Source organism: Cryptotermes secundus, unplaced genomic scaffold (assembly GCF_002891405.2).
Source record: "Cryptotermes secundus unplaced genomic scaffold, Csec_1.0 scaffold1383, whole genome shotgun sequence".
In the NCBI taxonomy this organism is placed as follows: Eukaryota; Metazoa; Arthropoda; class Insecta; order Blattodea; family Kalotermitidae; genus Cryptotermes; species Cryptotermes secundus.
The window spans coordinates 646,051-662,539 of NW_019731296.1; the positions used below are offsets into that span (position 1 = coordinate 646,051).

General features: G+C 42.5%; 1 protein-coding gene across 3 annotated transcripts in view; it reads left to right on the forward strand.

Annotated features, from left to right (window-relative positions):
- Nucleotides 1-10,886, forward strand: part of LOC111867000 (LIM/homeobox protein Awh) — a 92,936-nt gene extending 82,050 nt beyond the window's left edge. For 2 of the 3 annotated variants that reach the window (XM_023856441.2, XM_023856442.2), the window contains exons 4-6: nt 6,416-6,655; nt 8,001-8,129; nt 10,356-10,886. In XM_023856441.2, the coding sequence (XP_023712209.1) occupies nt 6,416-6,655; nt 8,001-8,129; nt 10,356-10,426 (440 nt within the window). In that variant the 3' untranslated portion in view covers nt 10,427-10,886. The remainder of the gene's footprint in view (nt 1-6,415; nt 6,656-8,000; nt 8,130-10,355) is intronic. The other variant, XM_023856443.2, reaches the window with a different exon arrangement.
- The last annotated feature ends 5,603 nt before the right edge of the window (nt 10,887-16,489 follow it).

Consider the following 16,489-nt stretch of genomic DNA (forward strand, 5'->3'; position numbering starts at 1 on the left):
TGCCTTATACCGCGCGGCTGGCCGCTGTGATCCGCCGAATTCTTTTCAGAACGCGATAAATATTGAAGTTTGTAGCCGTCGGTTTCCTTGCAGCCAGACAGGAGCCTCGGGACTGCACACACGCGGCCAGCGTCTAGTCGTATCATATCGATGCTCAAGCAGTGTCAGAGATGGAACAGAACCCACGCCCTCTCTGTAACCTCTCGAAGGAAACATTTTGAATATCACTAATGTTGTTACTTGCCGGCGTGCAAAGGAGCTACACTCGGTAATGAGTTTGACCCTGCCCCGTGCGTCTTCCCCTCATCAGAGCAATCGATGGCAGCGCCTCCCCTCGGGGCCCTCGGGGCTAAGGGTAATCACGCGCAAGAACTCCCTCGTGCTGTTTACTACGTGTGAAATCGGCAGAAAATTGATTTGTTCCTATCTGCAATGCAAATTGCAGCGCAACGAGGAGAAATTCCCGTAATTTGGGAATCCACCGCCAAATTCGAAATACCGAAATGATATTCAAATTTGAGTCAGCAAAGGCGCATTGAAATGGAAATACATGGATATATTCATGCCTCTTGCATAGGTTGGGGCTCAGCGCCTCACACACGCACACACACACGCGGGGGGGGGAGAGAGAAGTCTCTAGACCCAGTCCCGAGGTCGACGCTTGGGGATTTGAAGGAATTTCAGAACAAGACATGCAGAACTTGGAGGTAACGTCACACGAATTATAGAATTCTGTACTGTATTGCTCATAATCACGCTCCGGCCGTTTCGCCTATACTGCGGATACTCATATTCTATTCTCTTGGACACGACTGGCTACGGGCCGGACGACCGAGGGGTCGGAGTTCGAATCCCGGTAGCGGAAATTTTTTTTTCTACATGTCGTCGAGACCGACTCTAAGGTTCACCCAGCCTCCTATCCAATGGGTATGGAGGCTCTTTCCCCCGGGTTAAAGCGGCAGAAGCCTGAAGCTGACCATTCACTTCCAACTAATGGCTAGGTTTGTCTGTTAGCAGCAGTGTTCCAATGATATGGGCCTCAATAGAATTTGCCCTGCAACTTTCAGTGTGCAGTCCTCTTTCTTGAAGATCTTACTTCGTTAAAATCCTTTCACTCTGGACCAAGTTACTGCACGAAGGCGACAGACTGCCATACTGTCACCTAGTAAATGTGTCTCTAGACGGGGTTTGAATTGGTGACTATATTTATTAATCGCTTACAGGCCGTAACTACAAATAACTACAACACTATCACTATTTCCACACTTTACAGTTCACTAGAGCACAGTCTAGTGTTCTCACAAGACATTTCCTGGTAACGGCTCCAAAAATAGTTATTCCTCTGTCTCCGGCCTCAAGTCCTCTCTTCACAGGCTCACCTGACTTTTTCCCTTGCTCGTAACATCTTGGCACGAACCACGTAGAAAACACAGCTATTCCGTTGTTGTAGTCCAGTTGTTGCATTATTAAGAATCTGTTGCCTAGCAACCGGAACGCGTTTATTGAGCTGTTTCCCAGAAATGTCTCTAGTATATCCGCCAATCTCGCTGTCGTTGCTTAGCAACGGTTCTACACCCTACAATATGTAGTATAGGAAATAAATGATAAATTCATACAGGAGTACCTGAAAGGAAAACTCCACTTGGTAGATCTTAGCATAGATGGCAAGATAGATTTTAATAATAAAATTAATCTTCAAGCTACATGAAGGGTGTGGATTGGATTCGTCTGGCTCGACTAAGGCCCAGTGACGTTCTGTTGTGAACTTGATATTGAACCTTACGTTTCCATAAATGGCGGGCAGATTGTTGAATAGCTAAGCGACTATCAGTTTCTCAAGGAGGACTGTGCTGCATCTAAGCATCAGCAGAGATGAAACAAGAAGTAAGCATCAGCAGAGGTGAAACAAGAAGTAAGCATCAGCAGAGATGAAACAAAAAGTAAGCATCAGCAGAGGTGAAACAAAAAGTAAGCATCAGCAGAGGTGAAACAAAAAGTAAGCATCAGCAGAGGTGAAACAAAAAGTAAGCATCAGCAGAGGTGAAACAAAAAGTAAGCATCAGCAGAGGTGAAACAAAAAGTAAGCATCAGCAGAGGTGAAACAAACAGTAAGCATCAGCTGTGTTTTCCTCCGTGCGAAAAGAAAATTTCCTCTCTGCAACGACGTACCAAGTCATAGATAAAGACATCTGAACTTAAATTCCCAGGATCTGTTATGGTGCTGCGTCACTGTCACGCACATGAGGAAGCTGAGTATACCCATGGATCAATGGTGAAGTAATCATTAGCAAAAAGAGAATCACACAGACATACAAACAAAGGAAAGCGGCAATACTGTGCTCTATTGAGACTTTGCTCATCACGAACGTCACAGAAATTGTCTGGGAGTGAACTAGGGCCTCTAGAGTGAGAATCCACTGCTTAATCGCCTCACATATTCATCTCCAATCTCTTCCATTCTGGTATTTAGGTCCAAGATCCAACTTTCCATATATACTGACTGTCTTTTGTCGCTAGAAACCCGGAAACACAACCCGCGTGACGGCCTTCGTATTAAACTTCGCCTACAGGTGGCCTATCCAACTCCTTAAATACGATATCGACTGACTGAAATGGCAAGGTAGTGGCGGCCTGTTCTTTTTACAATGGGTGTGAAATTAACCTCGACCCCAGCTCTCAATTAACATACAACATTAATGATTGTTTCTTTGTTACGTCATAGTATGCAAAAAAAAGCGCTATATATGTCACGTATTTCTAATTGAAACCCCCGCAAAATTATCACGATTTCTGTGATTCACATTGAAGATTAAATCCTGTTTTATCCTAAAGGTTATCGCATAATTTGTACAGTAGGCGCCTAGTAATAAATAATTATGAGTTTACTGTGTAGAAGGGCCCCCCGAGAACAAGTATTGGAGGCGTATTTCTTGAACAGAATCTTCACTGTTGGTAGCTGGACATCTTTAGATGACTGAAAAACTCTTTTCTTACACCAACACTTCTCTGCAGCTTGCGTCTCACCGGCCATTTTGTAGAAAGAAATCGTAATACCAACATAACAGAATAGAAATAAAATTTACTTTTCTCCAACGGGCGTATATTTTTATAATGAGATGAGAGGGATATTTTTGTCGCATGAGAGAGAAGAGAATTTGTAGGAAACAGCAACTTGGAAGATCTAGGCGTGAATGGCAGGTTAATATTATTTAGATCCTATGAAAATGTGATTATGAGTATGGAGCCAAGTGGCTGAGGATACGGATGAATCACAGGCAAGTGTGAATAAGGTAATGAACTTTTGGGTTCCATTGCTGAGAAATTCGTGACTAGAGCAGGAACTTTTTATTTCTCAAGAATGGCTCAGTTCCATGGATTCGTGACTCTAATCCGTGACGAGAAGTCTTACATTCGATACTTCACTACCTGTGTACTAGTACGCTACGTCCCAAACACTGTATCATACAGCCCCAGTTGAGACTGGTAGGCTTATCATACCATAGGATACAATTCTAGATCTCCTCTCCTTAGAAATCCGATCCTCTATCCCTAGAAATCCGACCATCTATCCCTAGAAATCCGATCCTCTATCCCTAGAAATCAGCATCCTTTTCTATCAAATATTCTACCATCCATCTGTTCGCATCAGCATCATTTTGTCTTCGTGGATTTTGCTTCAGTGCTGCGAGCGCGAGGGAGAGGCAGTGAAGAGAGCACAGATTCATACAGAACGCATAAAGTGTGATATTCGAAACTAAAAAAAAATTATTTCTGGACATACCCTCCACCAACATTGTTACACTTGTCCCATCGCTTTACCAGTGCGCCAAAACTCGCAGCACAGAAGCCTTTAGACTGTTCTCTCAGCCACTTCCGCACCTCCGTTTCAAATTCTTAATCTGCGAAACGTTTGCGACCCAGTTGCGAACCGCTTTACGCGACAAACACTTCCTGCAGCAAACAGGAAACATTTCATTACGAATATCCTCTGCATTTAGTCTCTTTGCATACATAAAACGCACAAAATAAATCTGCTCTTTGGTAGTATACCCCTCAAACACCTATTGAGTCCATTACAGCTGCTTTACTTCCATTTGTGACCTGTTTACTGACTCTCCCTAGTAGAAGTGGCTCAGAACCCATCGGTCCTGGCCTACCTGTTAAAGTTCCTTGTATAAGACAAATGAAAGCCTGTCCCTGCGCTTAATTAGGTAGGCATCACGTTATGCAAACCTATAAGGGAGTGGAGACCGCCTCTGTGGTCTATTGGTCAGAGTTCCTGGCTACAGATCCAGAGGTCCTGGTTTCGATTCCCGGCACTACCACATTTTCTGAGAAGTACTTGGTCTGGAACGGGGTCCACTCAGCCTCGTGAGGATAGTTGAGGAGCTATTTGAATGGAAAAGTAGGGGCTCCGGTCTAGAAAACCGAAATTAACGTCCGTAGGAATTCGTTGCGCTGACCACGCGAAACCCTCTATCCGCTAAATTTGGCACTAACTTCGCCGACAAGCGGCGGTTGCTCGGTCGGTATAGTTCGCTTGCGGGCTAAACCCACGGAGTTTTTATAAGGGAGTGGAGACAGGGACCCACCATTCTTCACCTCGGCACTAGATAAATATAAGTGGTCAGCTTGAAGCCCCGGCCGCTTTACTCCCAGGGAAAGAGAACCCCAGGAGACTGTGTGGCCCCAGATCCTGTCTGGACGCTGTGGAGGAAGGCAAAATCTTGACCTTGACTGAAATCGAACCCGGTTCACCGAGCCCGACTGAGTTTTCACGGCTCCGCAAGTTTCTTGCAGAGCGCGTCCGAGCTTGAATAGACAAGTTTACGGATGAAAGGTGCTGTCTGCTCGGCAACGTCACCGGTATGGCGATTTGAGTCCCATCTTTTGTTGAAAATATTTCTAAGTGCGACGTAAGGACCTACACAAGTATCTGTTTGGATGCGCCCTTAAATACAGTCGAGATAGATCGGACTTTGGTATAGGACGTAACTAAATGTAGGAGTATTATTTGTAATATCGACTTATTCTTTACCGAAACAAATTTTACATCTCTTCTGTTTAATGATGAAGAGTCAATAAGTGATTGGAGGAGACACTGGAGAATCTTGGAGCAACCAATCACAACCCAGATTTGTCTATCACTATATATACCAAATGGAATGCTGGCTTGGTGGGAGGTCTGGCAGACCATCACAATGACATTGCAGGAGTGGACTTGTGGCGGAGGGCAGACACGATCTGACCAGTGAAGTAAGGGCCGAGAGAGAAGCTTCATGAAATGAAATTAATTTACTCAAACAAACATTTCTAATCATCTGGTTCTGTGTTTTCTCTACCTGTTTTTTTTTCTTGGAAGTAATTTTAGAATTTTACATGGATAGAGGGAAACATGGATTTGAAGCCAATGAATGATACCAAATCCTGTCACCTTAACTACGAAGTAGAGTCAGTAAATAAATACAAATGGAAGTAAAACAGATGTAATGAACGTAACAAATTTTCTATGTGTATCACTAGGTGGCAGCGCAGTCAAGCTTCATGACAGTCTAGGTAGCAGACGCGCATGCTCATGATCAGAGGTCAGTTTCATTAGTCAAACTGGTGACCGTGCTTGAGGTGTACACTACCAAAGAGCATCGTTCTGTTGTGCTTTCTTGTGAACAAAAGGACCCAGTGTAAAGAGTATTTAGGTACAGAGGCAAATTAACTCTTTACCTTAATAATTTCATCACTACCCAATGAGAATATGTCTACGCTATTCTATTTCGATAAATTCATAGAAGTCCCACAGCACAGAAAACGCCATGATGATGGACTGTTAACCCTACAACAACTCAAAAACTGAAGGACCGACACTTGTAGACTGTTCGCGTCCTATGTATATACACATACTCGTATATGAGGGGATAACATTAAACTTGATGGAAGAAAATATGGATATATTAATGTGCAGTGAACTGACCTGACTTGCAAATATTAATTACTCCATAACGGTGGTTCGTTATTGATTGTGATTCTCCTGTGTGGTCTTTGTGGATGTGGGCTGTGTTGTCTATATTCGAAGGCACATCCTGCCTCCATCATCAGAGCAGGAGTAGGGTAGATGTTTGTGTATGTATAGGTTTTGGTCAAACAGGTCTGTGAACAAGCTTTGGGATAATGGCTGATTGGGCCATAATGGCCCTAAACAGGGCCGTTCTTTAAATTTGTCCGTTCTCCATATTATTGCAGACCTTGCATTAGCCCTAACCTCTCACTCCTAGGGCCTCCCTGGCCGAAAGCGGTACATCTCACTTAGCGTCAGGTTGTAGTGGCGGGTTTCTGTAGTGACAATAATGAACCTGTGTGTTCTCTGAGAGTAGGGAAATTGTTTGGTTAATCATCCAGCCGCTGCTGTGTGTGTTTTCAGAAGGCGGTGACTCGGAGAACTACCACAAGAACAAGGCAAAGAGGGTACGGACTACGTTCACAGAAGAACAACTTCAGGTTCTGCAGGCGAACTTCCAGCTGGACTCGAACCCAGACGGTCAGGACTTGGAGCGTATTGCACAGATCACGGGGCTCAGTAAGAGGGTCACACAGGTGTGGTTCCAGAACTCGAGGGCCAGACAAAAGAAACACCTCCACACAGGCAAACTGAAGACTCCAAGTGAGTTCCACCCACACAAGTTAACTTGGCATTGACTGAGTAATACCCAGAGTTGAGCTTCATTGGATGAAGAACTGTGTTTTTTTTTTTGCATTTCTGAAATGATTTGAACACGAGTTATGTCATTTTTTGGTAATTTCGCATTAAAAACTAAGTAAAATAAAGGGTAAAGGTATTCCTGTAACAGGCTGTGGAGGCCCATAGGGTTGTGAGATGTTGAGGTTCCCACATTTTCTAGATAATCGGTTCACAGATGGCGGCAAGGTTGTCTGCCCTACGCGCCGGCCGCCCTTCACCCCCAAGAACATTCCTGGTACTCATTTCTGTTAGAGTCTGAGTCGGCCCCAGGACCATAATGCGGCTGGAAGGGTTAGGTCAATTGAAAAACAAAATCCAATGACCTCTTCGGAACTTGAACCCGCGACCTTCCGCCTTGTAGCATAGTGCCTCAACCAACTACGCTACAGCGTGGCCCCATCAAATACTAAGTAACCTAAAAAAAGTGAAGCTATCCATATAAGAGTTCGTGAAGGCCCGAAAGGTTGTGAGACGTCGAGGCTCCCACATTTTCTAGGCAATCGGCTAACAGATGGCGGTAAAGTTATCAGCCTTACTCACCGACCGCCCTTTACCCCCAGGAAGATTCCTGGTACTCATTTCTGTTAGAGGCTGAGTCGACCCCAGGGCCATAGTGCGGTTGGAAGGATTAAGTCAATGTAAAAAATTGACCTCAGCGGGAATCGAACTCGCGACCTACCGGCTTGTAGCATAGTGCCTCAACCAACTGCATTACCACTTGCCCATCTTTACATGGCAGAAGGAGAGCACCTTACGTGAGGTCCGTACGTGTGACTGCAACTTAATGCCAGTATCTAAGCCGTTGGACATTTCACTGGGATTTTCTATGCAATGGAGGTGAGTGGTCAGTTTCACGCCTCGGCCTCTTTAACCCAAGGGAAGGAGTCCTCGGTACCTATTGGACAGGAGACTGGGCGAGCCCCACTATGGAAAAGAGAAAAATCTAGTATTACTGGACATCAAACCCGGGTCGTCCAGCCTGTAGCTCGTTACTATACCGACTGAGCTAACAAGGCTCCTGCTTCTAATCCTAGCGGGGGTTCTAACTACCCCGACTGAGGTTTCTCATGGGTTTCTAAGGAAAATCCTGGGTAGTACGTAAAATTGTGCTACAGCCGTGTCCTTGTACATCTCTTTTCGATTCATTATTCACTGATCGACCTTCCATTTGCAGCTGCGCAGTGCGAGCTACTGAGAATATCGTTCAGTAAAGCACATAAAGCATAAATATAGACGAATAGCTTTAGTTTGTTCTGTTTGATTTCAGTGCACCACGCCTCTGCCCCCTTGTCAAGGGACTCGGACTCAGCAACGTTTGGCCGCCACATCAACCTACACCTCACTTACTCGTTCCAGTCGCAACAGTCGGGCAAGACGGCGATTTTCGTTCCCCGTGGTCAGTGCAGACTGAAGTGTTTCTCTCCTACAAGCCACTGTTCGTCTCAGGAATGTCCTGTAGGCGTATCATATTCTTACCACTTAACCTGAAGGGCTCACAGACTTGAGCATTGTCTGCCATATCTAATTGATCTGCTGTACCGGTATATATCATAAGATGTTTGCTTCCGGTTTCAGCAGGCATGTAATATTATAAATGATTAAAAATGCATCCAATAAGAAATTATTATATTCTGTGGTAATGCCTGACTAGCATAAAAATGTGCCAGAAATAGAATGAGAATTAATCTAAGAGAATATGAACAGTGGCAAGCAGATCACATTGCAATCTGAGTAGAAAAATTAATAAAATCGACGAATTAACCTTTTAAAACCCAAGCTTTGCCACAAAACACCACCTGCTAGAAATAACAAAACTGCCTGGGGGATATTCATGGTTCCACAGAGAATCCTACGATGCTTCCCTCAAATGGCCTTCAAATAACACTAGAAATATTTCAAGTGAAAGCATATTCTAGCCTTCAAAATTTCGTAAGTAACTGATGCCATCTTTTGACAGAAATGCTTAACTAATTAATCAACAACTAGCCGATTTCATCGGCTGTGACGGTCTTAATGCAAGTACATGGGGCAAAATTGACTTTTTTTTTCTGCCAAGCTTACATGGACACCGAACAGATTGGTCTTGGGGATTTGCTTTCTGCCAAAATATCAACTATCATCCCAGCTTTCTGGTACAATAAGACAGAAGTGGCCGCAGTGCAAGGGACTTAGTCCCACCCCACTAGCAATAAAAAAAATCATCCCAGATTTTGTTGTGATTTTTCTCAGTACCCATATAAAATGTAATCGTAGGTTATGGAGTGGTAGATTTTGTTAAAAAATAGGCCGATATTAAAGTCTTTTATAGGATTTCAAAAATTTTAGGACCAAATCGTGGTTCATCAGATTGAAGTCTGTCTGGTGCCTTGCCATATTTTTGATAATTGGTAGAAGAGTAAGGATGTTGAAATACTGAGTGTGCCATATTAGTTCAGTGCAAATATACGAAGGTTCATAGGCTTCAGGCCGTTGACCAGTTCATAGGATTTCTGTATGAAATATTAGATTCTAAACACTTGAAGACACATTTCAAATATAAAGATAGCGTTATGATAAAGAGATGTTAGTTCTGCATGACTTCGGCTTTCACGAATACGTCGTGCAGAATGTTGAAGAAAACTTTGTCAGATTTGATCTTTTCACGGCGGTGACTATGATGAAAGCAGTCTTCTGACGGAGTCTGTTGCACCTGCTCACGCTGGATCGCTCGCGGATTTTTTCTTGTCTTCTACCCTGAAAACGGAGGCGATACGTTAACGTCGGTTAACACTATCTACACGGCGCCACATCCCAGAAGACTGCTTTCATCAAAACTTTACGCCGTTTCGACTAACATTTATGTTGCTATCTTCATAGATAACGTTTTTGAGAAGGGAATTGATAGCTCCTATCTAGTATATACTCGTATCTCGCCACTGGGCGACGAATCGGAGATGAAGACGTAACTGGGCGAAACACAGGAACGCGAAGCTATATAATGTAATGAAGACCAATCTTTTGTTCGTCCGTTGACTTTCAACGGACTACAGGACTTTATAACCCAGAAGATAGAACACTTCAAAACCAACGCTGTGAGAACCGCAAATCCTACATCTGATGTGATATTTGCCTAAACATTAAAACATTCAACATTCTATTAGATGTATTCCCGAAAGCCGAAAACATACGTTAAGCTCCATCCGCGAAAACTTTAGGACAAAATGTTACGGTACCTACGTGTTAAAGGGTGACCGAGGTAGCTGGAATATTTTACCGCCATGTTGTCACCACATTAAGGCTACTAACCATAGAAGTTTATTTGTGAAAAAGAAAATGAAACCGAAAGCCTAATTGTGGGCTATTTTTAGTTAGGCCTATTTATTTTTTAAAAATTAACCAAAACCCCAAAAGTTTCGAAACAGAACAACAGGATAAACTTTTAAAAACAAAGCAAAAAGCCTAATTTTATATAGATTTCTTGTTGGAGTAAGGTTAGGTTTTCGCTTATTTTTACAAATAAACATCTACAATTGGACGCGCGAGTGTGGCCCTCGACATGGCGGTAAATTTCAAAGTTACACGGGTGACCCATTAATACGCAAGTGCTGACGTGACATTGTATTGATACAATTATTTCTTTCAGTCCAAGACACATCGATGGATGAGCTGTCGCAAGACTCAGTGGTGCAAACCTGCATGAGAGGAGAGGTATGAGACGAGGCCTCCACGTCGGCTGCAATGTGCGACCATACCGACATCAGCGAGTAAACACAGCGAGTTAAACTTATATCCTTGAAGGTGCAAGTTGAATTTATACGTCTCCTATTAAAAGCAACGTTTCAAATTATGCGCTTTTACGTTGAATTTATATGAAGGTTATTTGAGGATGTATGTGGCAGTGCATGTGTGTATGTATATATGTAAAGATACTAAGTATAGGGTCATTCAAAATGACCTTACCCTAACATTGATTTATTGTATAAAACCCATATACAGAGAAGATATTTATTCTTGTTTTATTTAACGAAACGTGTATCATTTTGACTTTGGAGCAATGAGCTTCAAAAATGACAAATCATGAGTCAGAACTTATATGGAAATAAGAGATCGAGACCTGTTTTAAAGTGACATAGAAGCATTTGCTTGGATGACTGAATAAAACTATGAAGAGACAACCGAAATTATTTGTCTTAATATATTTTTCATCTATTTCAGTTGCCCAGAATATATAATATTGAATAATAGGAAGGTAAATAAATTTGGAAGGGTATGAATGTTCCATATATATCCTGCAAAGGTAAGAACCGCGGACATTTCTAATTTGAAGCAGGATTGCCAACCGTTGCATCGAGGTGAGATGCGCTGGTACTTCCCCGACACTTCAGAATCAGCTTCGCTTCACACCGAAGAGCCCTTCTTCAGAATCTCCTAGCTGTTCAACTTACTTACTCATGGAGCTGAGCCCTTCTTGAGGATCCGCCAATTTTGCAGCTACTCAAGAATTTCCAAAAATTTAATGGAACCCGAAGGTTCATTACCGTGTTCACAACAGCCCTCCACTGGTCTCTATCCTGAGCCAAATCAATCAAATCCATACCATCCAATCCTATCTCTCTAAGATCCATTTTAATATTCACCCACCTACGCCTTTGCCTTCCCAGTAGTCTCCTTCCTTCTGATTTTCCAACCAATATCATATATGCATTCCTCTTCTCCCCCATTCGTGCTACATGCCCTACCCGCTCAGCTAGTAAAGAGATTTCCTGCCTTTGATGGAAACTCAATCTTCGTTACCGTGAAGAGTATTACAGATATGGATGTGATGCCGTGTAGTCTAGTAGAAGTTCGCCCAGTTTCATTCATGGTCGAGGAGTAAGCGAAGCAGGTATCAAGCAAACAGCAGAGATTGCCATATCCACTGGGCCTTATCCATAGCCACACGCTCAAGCCCTGTTTCGGCCCAAAATTAAGAATTACCTAACCTGTCTGTCAGTACATAGGCTATGTACTGTCATGTTAAGAGCGGAAGCTCAGTTTGTCCCTGTGCCCCAAATAAGGGTCGACGTGACAGCACAGGGGAACAAGGCGGCCATGTGGGGGACAAAATTATACATTCAGTTTTTCTTTGGTTCTTTCCTTGTTAAACAGAAATTGAGTTCTATTTTGTTTATATCGTGACCACTAATTCACAGCGTAAGTTGCTGCATTGTAAAGATAAGAAAACGATAAAGCTGTTTTAAGAGTCACGCTGCCAATGCAGGTTTTGTCGCATGTCGGGAAATTTCGTGTTGTTAACTGCAGCCAACTTTTAGAAAGTTGACTGAAGGGACGACGAAATATCTCATCTTCTGGAGCGGCAGTTGGGTTTGTGCTGGCAATGTTCAAGACTCAAGAGACGTATGGACGGAAATGGAAGGAACGGATCCTCTTTGTCCTTTATACTCAGTCGACTTTGGGAACGACGACACATCGCCACGTAGTGACGTAGAGCGTTATGTCATCATACCTCCGGTGTTCATACACAGCTGAAAAGTTCAAACATCCTTACACACGTCCCTTATGTTCGTAAGGTTGCCTACACCGTGGTTCATGGGGTAGACGGGCCGCTGTAACGGACTGCACACGGCACCGAGCAGAAATGCCTGTTATTTCTTAGCAAAAGCCTTGTTTCTGAAAACAGAATATATTTTGGCGTGCCGCGAGAAATAATAAACCAGCATAATACATGATACATTTAAAGTATGACTGTAAAGTTAACTTCGTAAAATTACCTTTAATTTGAATTGATTGGTGCTTAAAGCTGATTTTCGAAAATGCCACCGCCGGCCGCAACACAGGCTCCCGCTCGGTTGTGAACTGCGCGGGTAGCACGTAGCAGCTTCAACTGGCTGTTTCTTATGTGGTCAGCGGCGTAAAGAATGCGACCGAGCAAAGCATCTCGCGTTGCCACCTTCGCATTGTAAACCAGTTCTTTCATCTCCACACACAATAATCCAGTGGGCTTAAGTCTGGAGACCTGGCTGGCAATTCTTCGCGTACTCGTACGTGGACTGCAGTGTACCATATGAACAATGCCTTCTTCATTAACACCACGCTCGGTTGCAATACGAACGCCGGAGAAGTCTACCGGTATCTCGCAATGCCTGGTAAACTCCAGTAAACACTCTCCGGTTCGGTATTCTACGATTCGGAAACCGTTGCTAATATTCAGCTACGGCAAGAACTGAGTTACCGTCACAAAACCCGTACACATAAATCATATCTGCATACTCCTCAAATGAAAATGTAAATGGCATTGTGAACGTAGCAGATGCACCGAGATGAGAACTGTTCTGAACACCAGTAGCCGCCACACTAGCCGTGGCCGGACATACCAACCCACCATGCCTTAGGTACCTCTCAAGTGTCGAAATAACGAGAACGGTCTGTCTGTAGCTGGCTAAAAATAGCGACCCCCCCAGATGATAGACGCGGTTCACACGAGGGCGTGTACGGGAATGAAAGAACGGTCATAACTCCGTAACTGTCCAAAATCGGACACATCTTTATATGAACTTTTTTGATCACAAAGACTTAGGAAATCACCTCCTGCAGTTATGCCCAAAAGTCGTGAAACATTCTGTATATACAAAAAGGCCTGGGCAGTGCCCGTCCGGCCCTCTATAGCACAATCTTAAAGCAGGTGGACCGCTGTTGGTACGCCACTACCATCTAGTGACAGGATTTTGCACTATGTGATCTCAACCTCAACGGATTACTATACACGATATTCGAAATGATCATGACGCAAGCCGTGTCCAATAAATGCCAGCTTAAAATTTGCAGTCCATACATAATGACTTATCAGCATTCTTTTAGGAAGAGATCAGGTGAAGGCCATATTCTCTTCGGCGAATGTGGCAGAATCGCTACATAGTCGCCTATCTTCATGTATGCAGTTATGTTTACCATTTGGGACTGATTTTACTTTTGATAACCAATAAATAATACAAAGTTTGTATGTTGAGCATATTAGGTGAAATAACTGACTGGCTACGGGCTGGACGACCGAGAGGTTGGAGTTCGAGTCCCCATAGGGTAAAGAATTTTCCCTTCTCAATGTCTTCCAGACTGGCTCTGGGGTCCACCCATACTCCTACACAATGGGTACCGGAGGGGTAAAGCAGCCGGGGTGTGAAGCTGACCACTCATCTCCAACTAATCAAGAAAATGTGGATCTATACATCCATTCCTCCATATGCCTTCATGACATAGTGCATAATTAGTTAAGCACAGGGACAATTTTACGTTTACCGTCACTTCTTTGCCATTATTTCTCGCTTTTCGTAAATTTATTGACAGATATGTGGATCTTAAGGTTTTTTCAGTGGTCCACAGTCATCGTTGACTGCTGGGTGCTGTAAGATCTCAAAATAATAAAGATTATCAGCATTTTAAAGGTATTTCCTTTTGCCCATCCCGTACATTTAGCAGCAACGTTGATGGTGGTCAATTTTTAGATGGGTGATCGTCAGAGATCATGGCCGTAACGTTGAAGTTAATCTTGAAGTTCACTATACAGCACAGCTACGTTACCACTGTCATGACCACTTGAAATATGAAACATTTCTGACCAGTTATAATTCAGACTTGTATCTTATATTCCTCTGACACTGTTCGTCATTGCTTCGGCCCTGAAGAAGGAGGCAGCGAGTTCCTCTGAAATATCTGTAATTTCTGGCCTTTGTAGAAGGAATAATACTGAGAAAGCTCCATACTGACTCTAGACAAATATTAATAGTAGACACACACATACAGCATTACAACGCACGCAGCCACAAAAGGACATATCACAAGACACAGTATACACAAAATATAGGAAGAACAACTCCCATAATGGAAGAATGATATAATACACGAACTTGAAATAAGACGTATAAGATGATAAATCTTAAAAAATTTTAATATATATATATAAATTTTATTATATTACATGAAGAATATACATTTTTATAAACAACACATGATGGTGAGCAGTGCAATAGTTTAACGTAAATAACACACCTGAGGATGGCACAGTGATGCCGAAACATGTAGTGAAGTGACAAATGAGATTGTGTGCACTAGAAGACGGTCAATACATAAATATCATGGACGAGAATCAGTGCAACAGGATGCTAAAATACGACATTATTAATAATAGACTAGTTATTTGTTGAACCCCATTCATGATCAAGAGGAGATGGGGGTAGCTCATTCTCTACAGTGATGAGGCTACAGGCTGGCCAGCCAGAATCTCAGAATTTTGTTCCAATCATGGTCAGAAGAATTTCCCTTCTCTGCAGTGTCCTCACCAGCTTTGCAACTCACCCATCTTCATCTCCAATGGGTAATGAAGATCTTTCTTTGGTAAAGCAGCCTGGGTATGAAGTTGACTGCTCACTGCCACCCAGTGCCAATGTTAAGAACGTGCAGAACTGTATCTCTACTCCCCTATTTATCTTCACAGTGTGGATTTTAATTAAGCACAGAGACAACTTTGCCTTTTACACTTCCTTTATTCATGACTAAGTCACAGATATGACTAATTCATCAGATGACAATGCATTATACCGAGAATATCTGATATTTTCATACATTATTGTAATTTTTGGATACTTCCTCTGAAAGTACTCATTTATTTCCCAGCTGTCTGTTATGTCAACCTCTATACATCTATTTCCAGCTTTAATACAAGAAGCTAATCGAATGGTGAGTAGAATTTTGAATCAACTTGTCAGAACTTTCCCTCTAGGACAGGCATGTCAAATGCATTGATTGCGGAACAATTTTTGGTCGATCTCATAGGCCTATAAAGAAATTATATGTGAAAAGCATGTAAATTCACTTGTAATATAATATGATTATATTCAAATTTTAAGGGAAAATATGTATTAAAGTAGTCTGTACTTTCAATGTATGTTGCTTTTACGACACACATCATGTGTCGTGTTATTTTTACCGATATTTTTGCTTAAAGTGTGGTACTACGATAGGTAGGGGTGGTAGATCACTGGCAGTTTTGACACTAAAAAAGTCGATCACAACGTGTTTGAAGTTGGACATGCCTGCTCTAGGACTACTGTGTTCCACTGGCACGGCCATTTACATGAAAATGGTCATATGCAACATAGAATTCTTTGTTCACAACTGTCCAGCCCCTTTTCATGACATCTCTCCCACCAACAGAATTGCAACTTCAGTTTTAGTAATTATCACAGCCACTGTTAAGCCTGCCTGGATGAGTCAGTTTCACACTGAATTCAGTTGCACAGTCACAATGGTGACATTTATGTGTAGTGATGTCATTTTTCTGATTGCATAACATTGTCTTGCAGTATCCTGTTGCACAACATTTATTTTCATTCCTTATTCACTGTCACATATGCAAACTTGTATTAAAATCTTAAAATTCACTTTGAAATTTAAAATTGTTTTTCACATTATTGGTTCACTATATGTTTTGACCAATATGGTCATCATCAATTGCTATTGGAAAAAGCAGGTAGCAGTTGCACATGACACATAAGAGGAATCACCCAGTGTGTAAACAAGGGAATTATGTACCTTGATGGAAGTGCAGCAGTTTTGAACAGCAATTTTCATAGCACCTGATGATGACCACATCTGTTGAAACATGTAATGCACTAGTGATGTAGAAAACAATTTAAAATTCAAAGTGAAGTAAACATACATTTGTCAAATGTTCATCAGTAATCATTTCTAGAGCAAGTCATTATCCCATCCTTCTGACTTGTC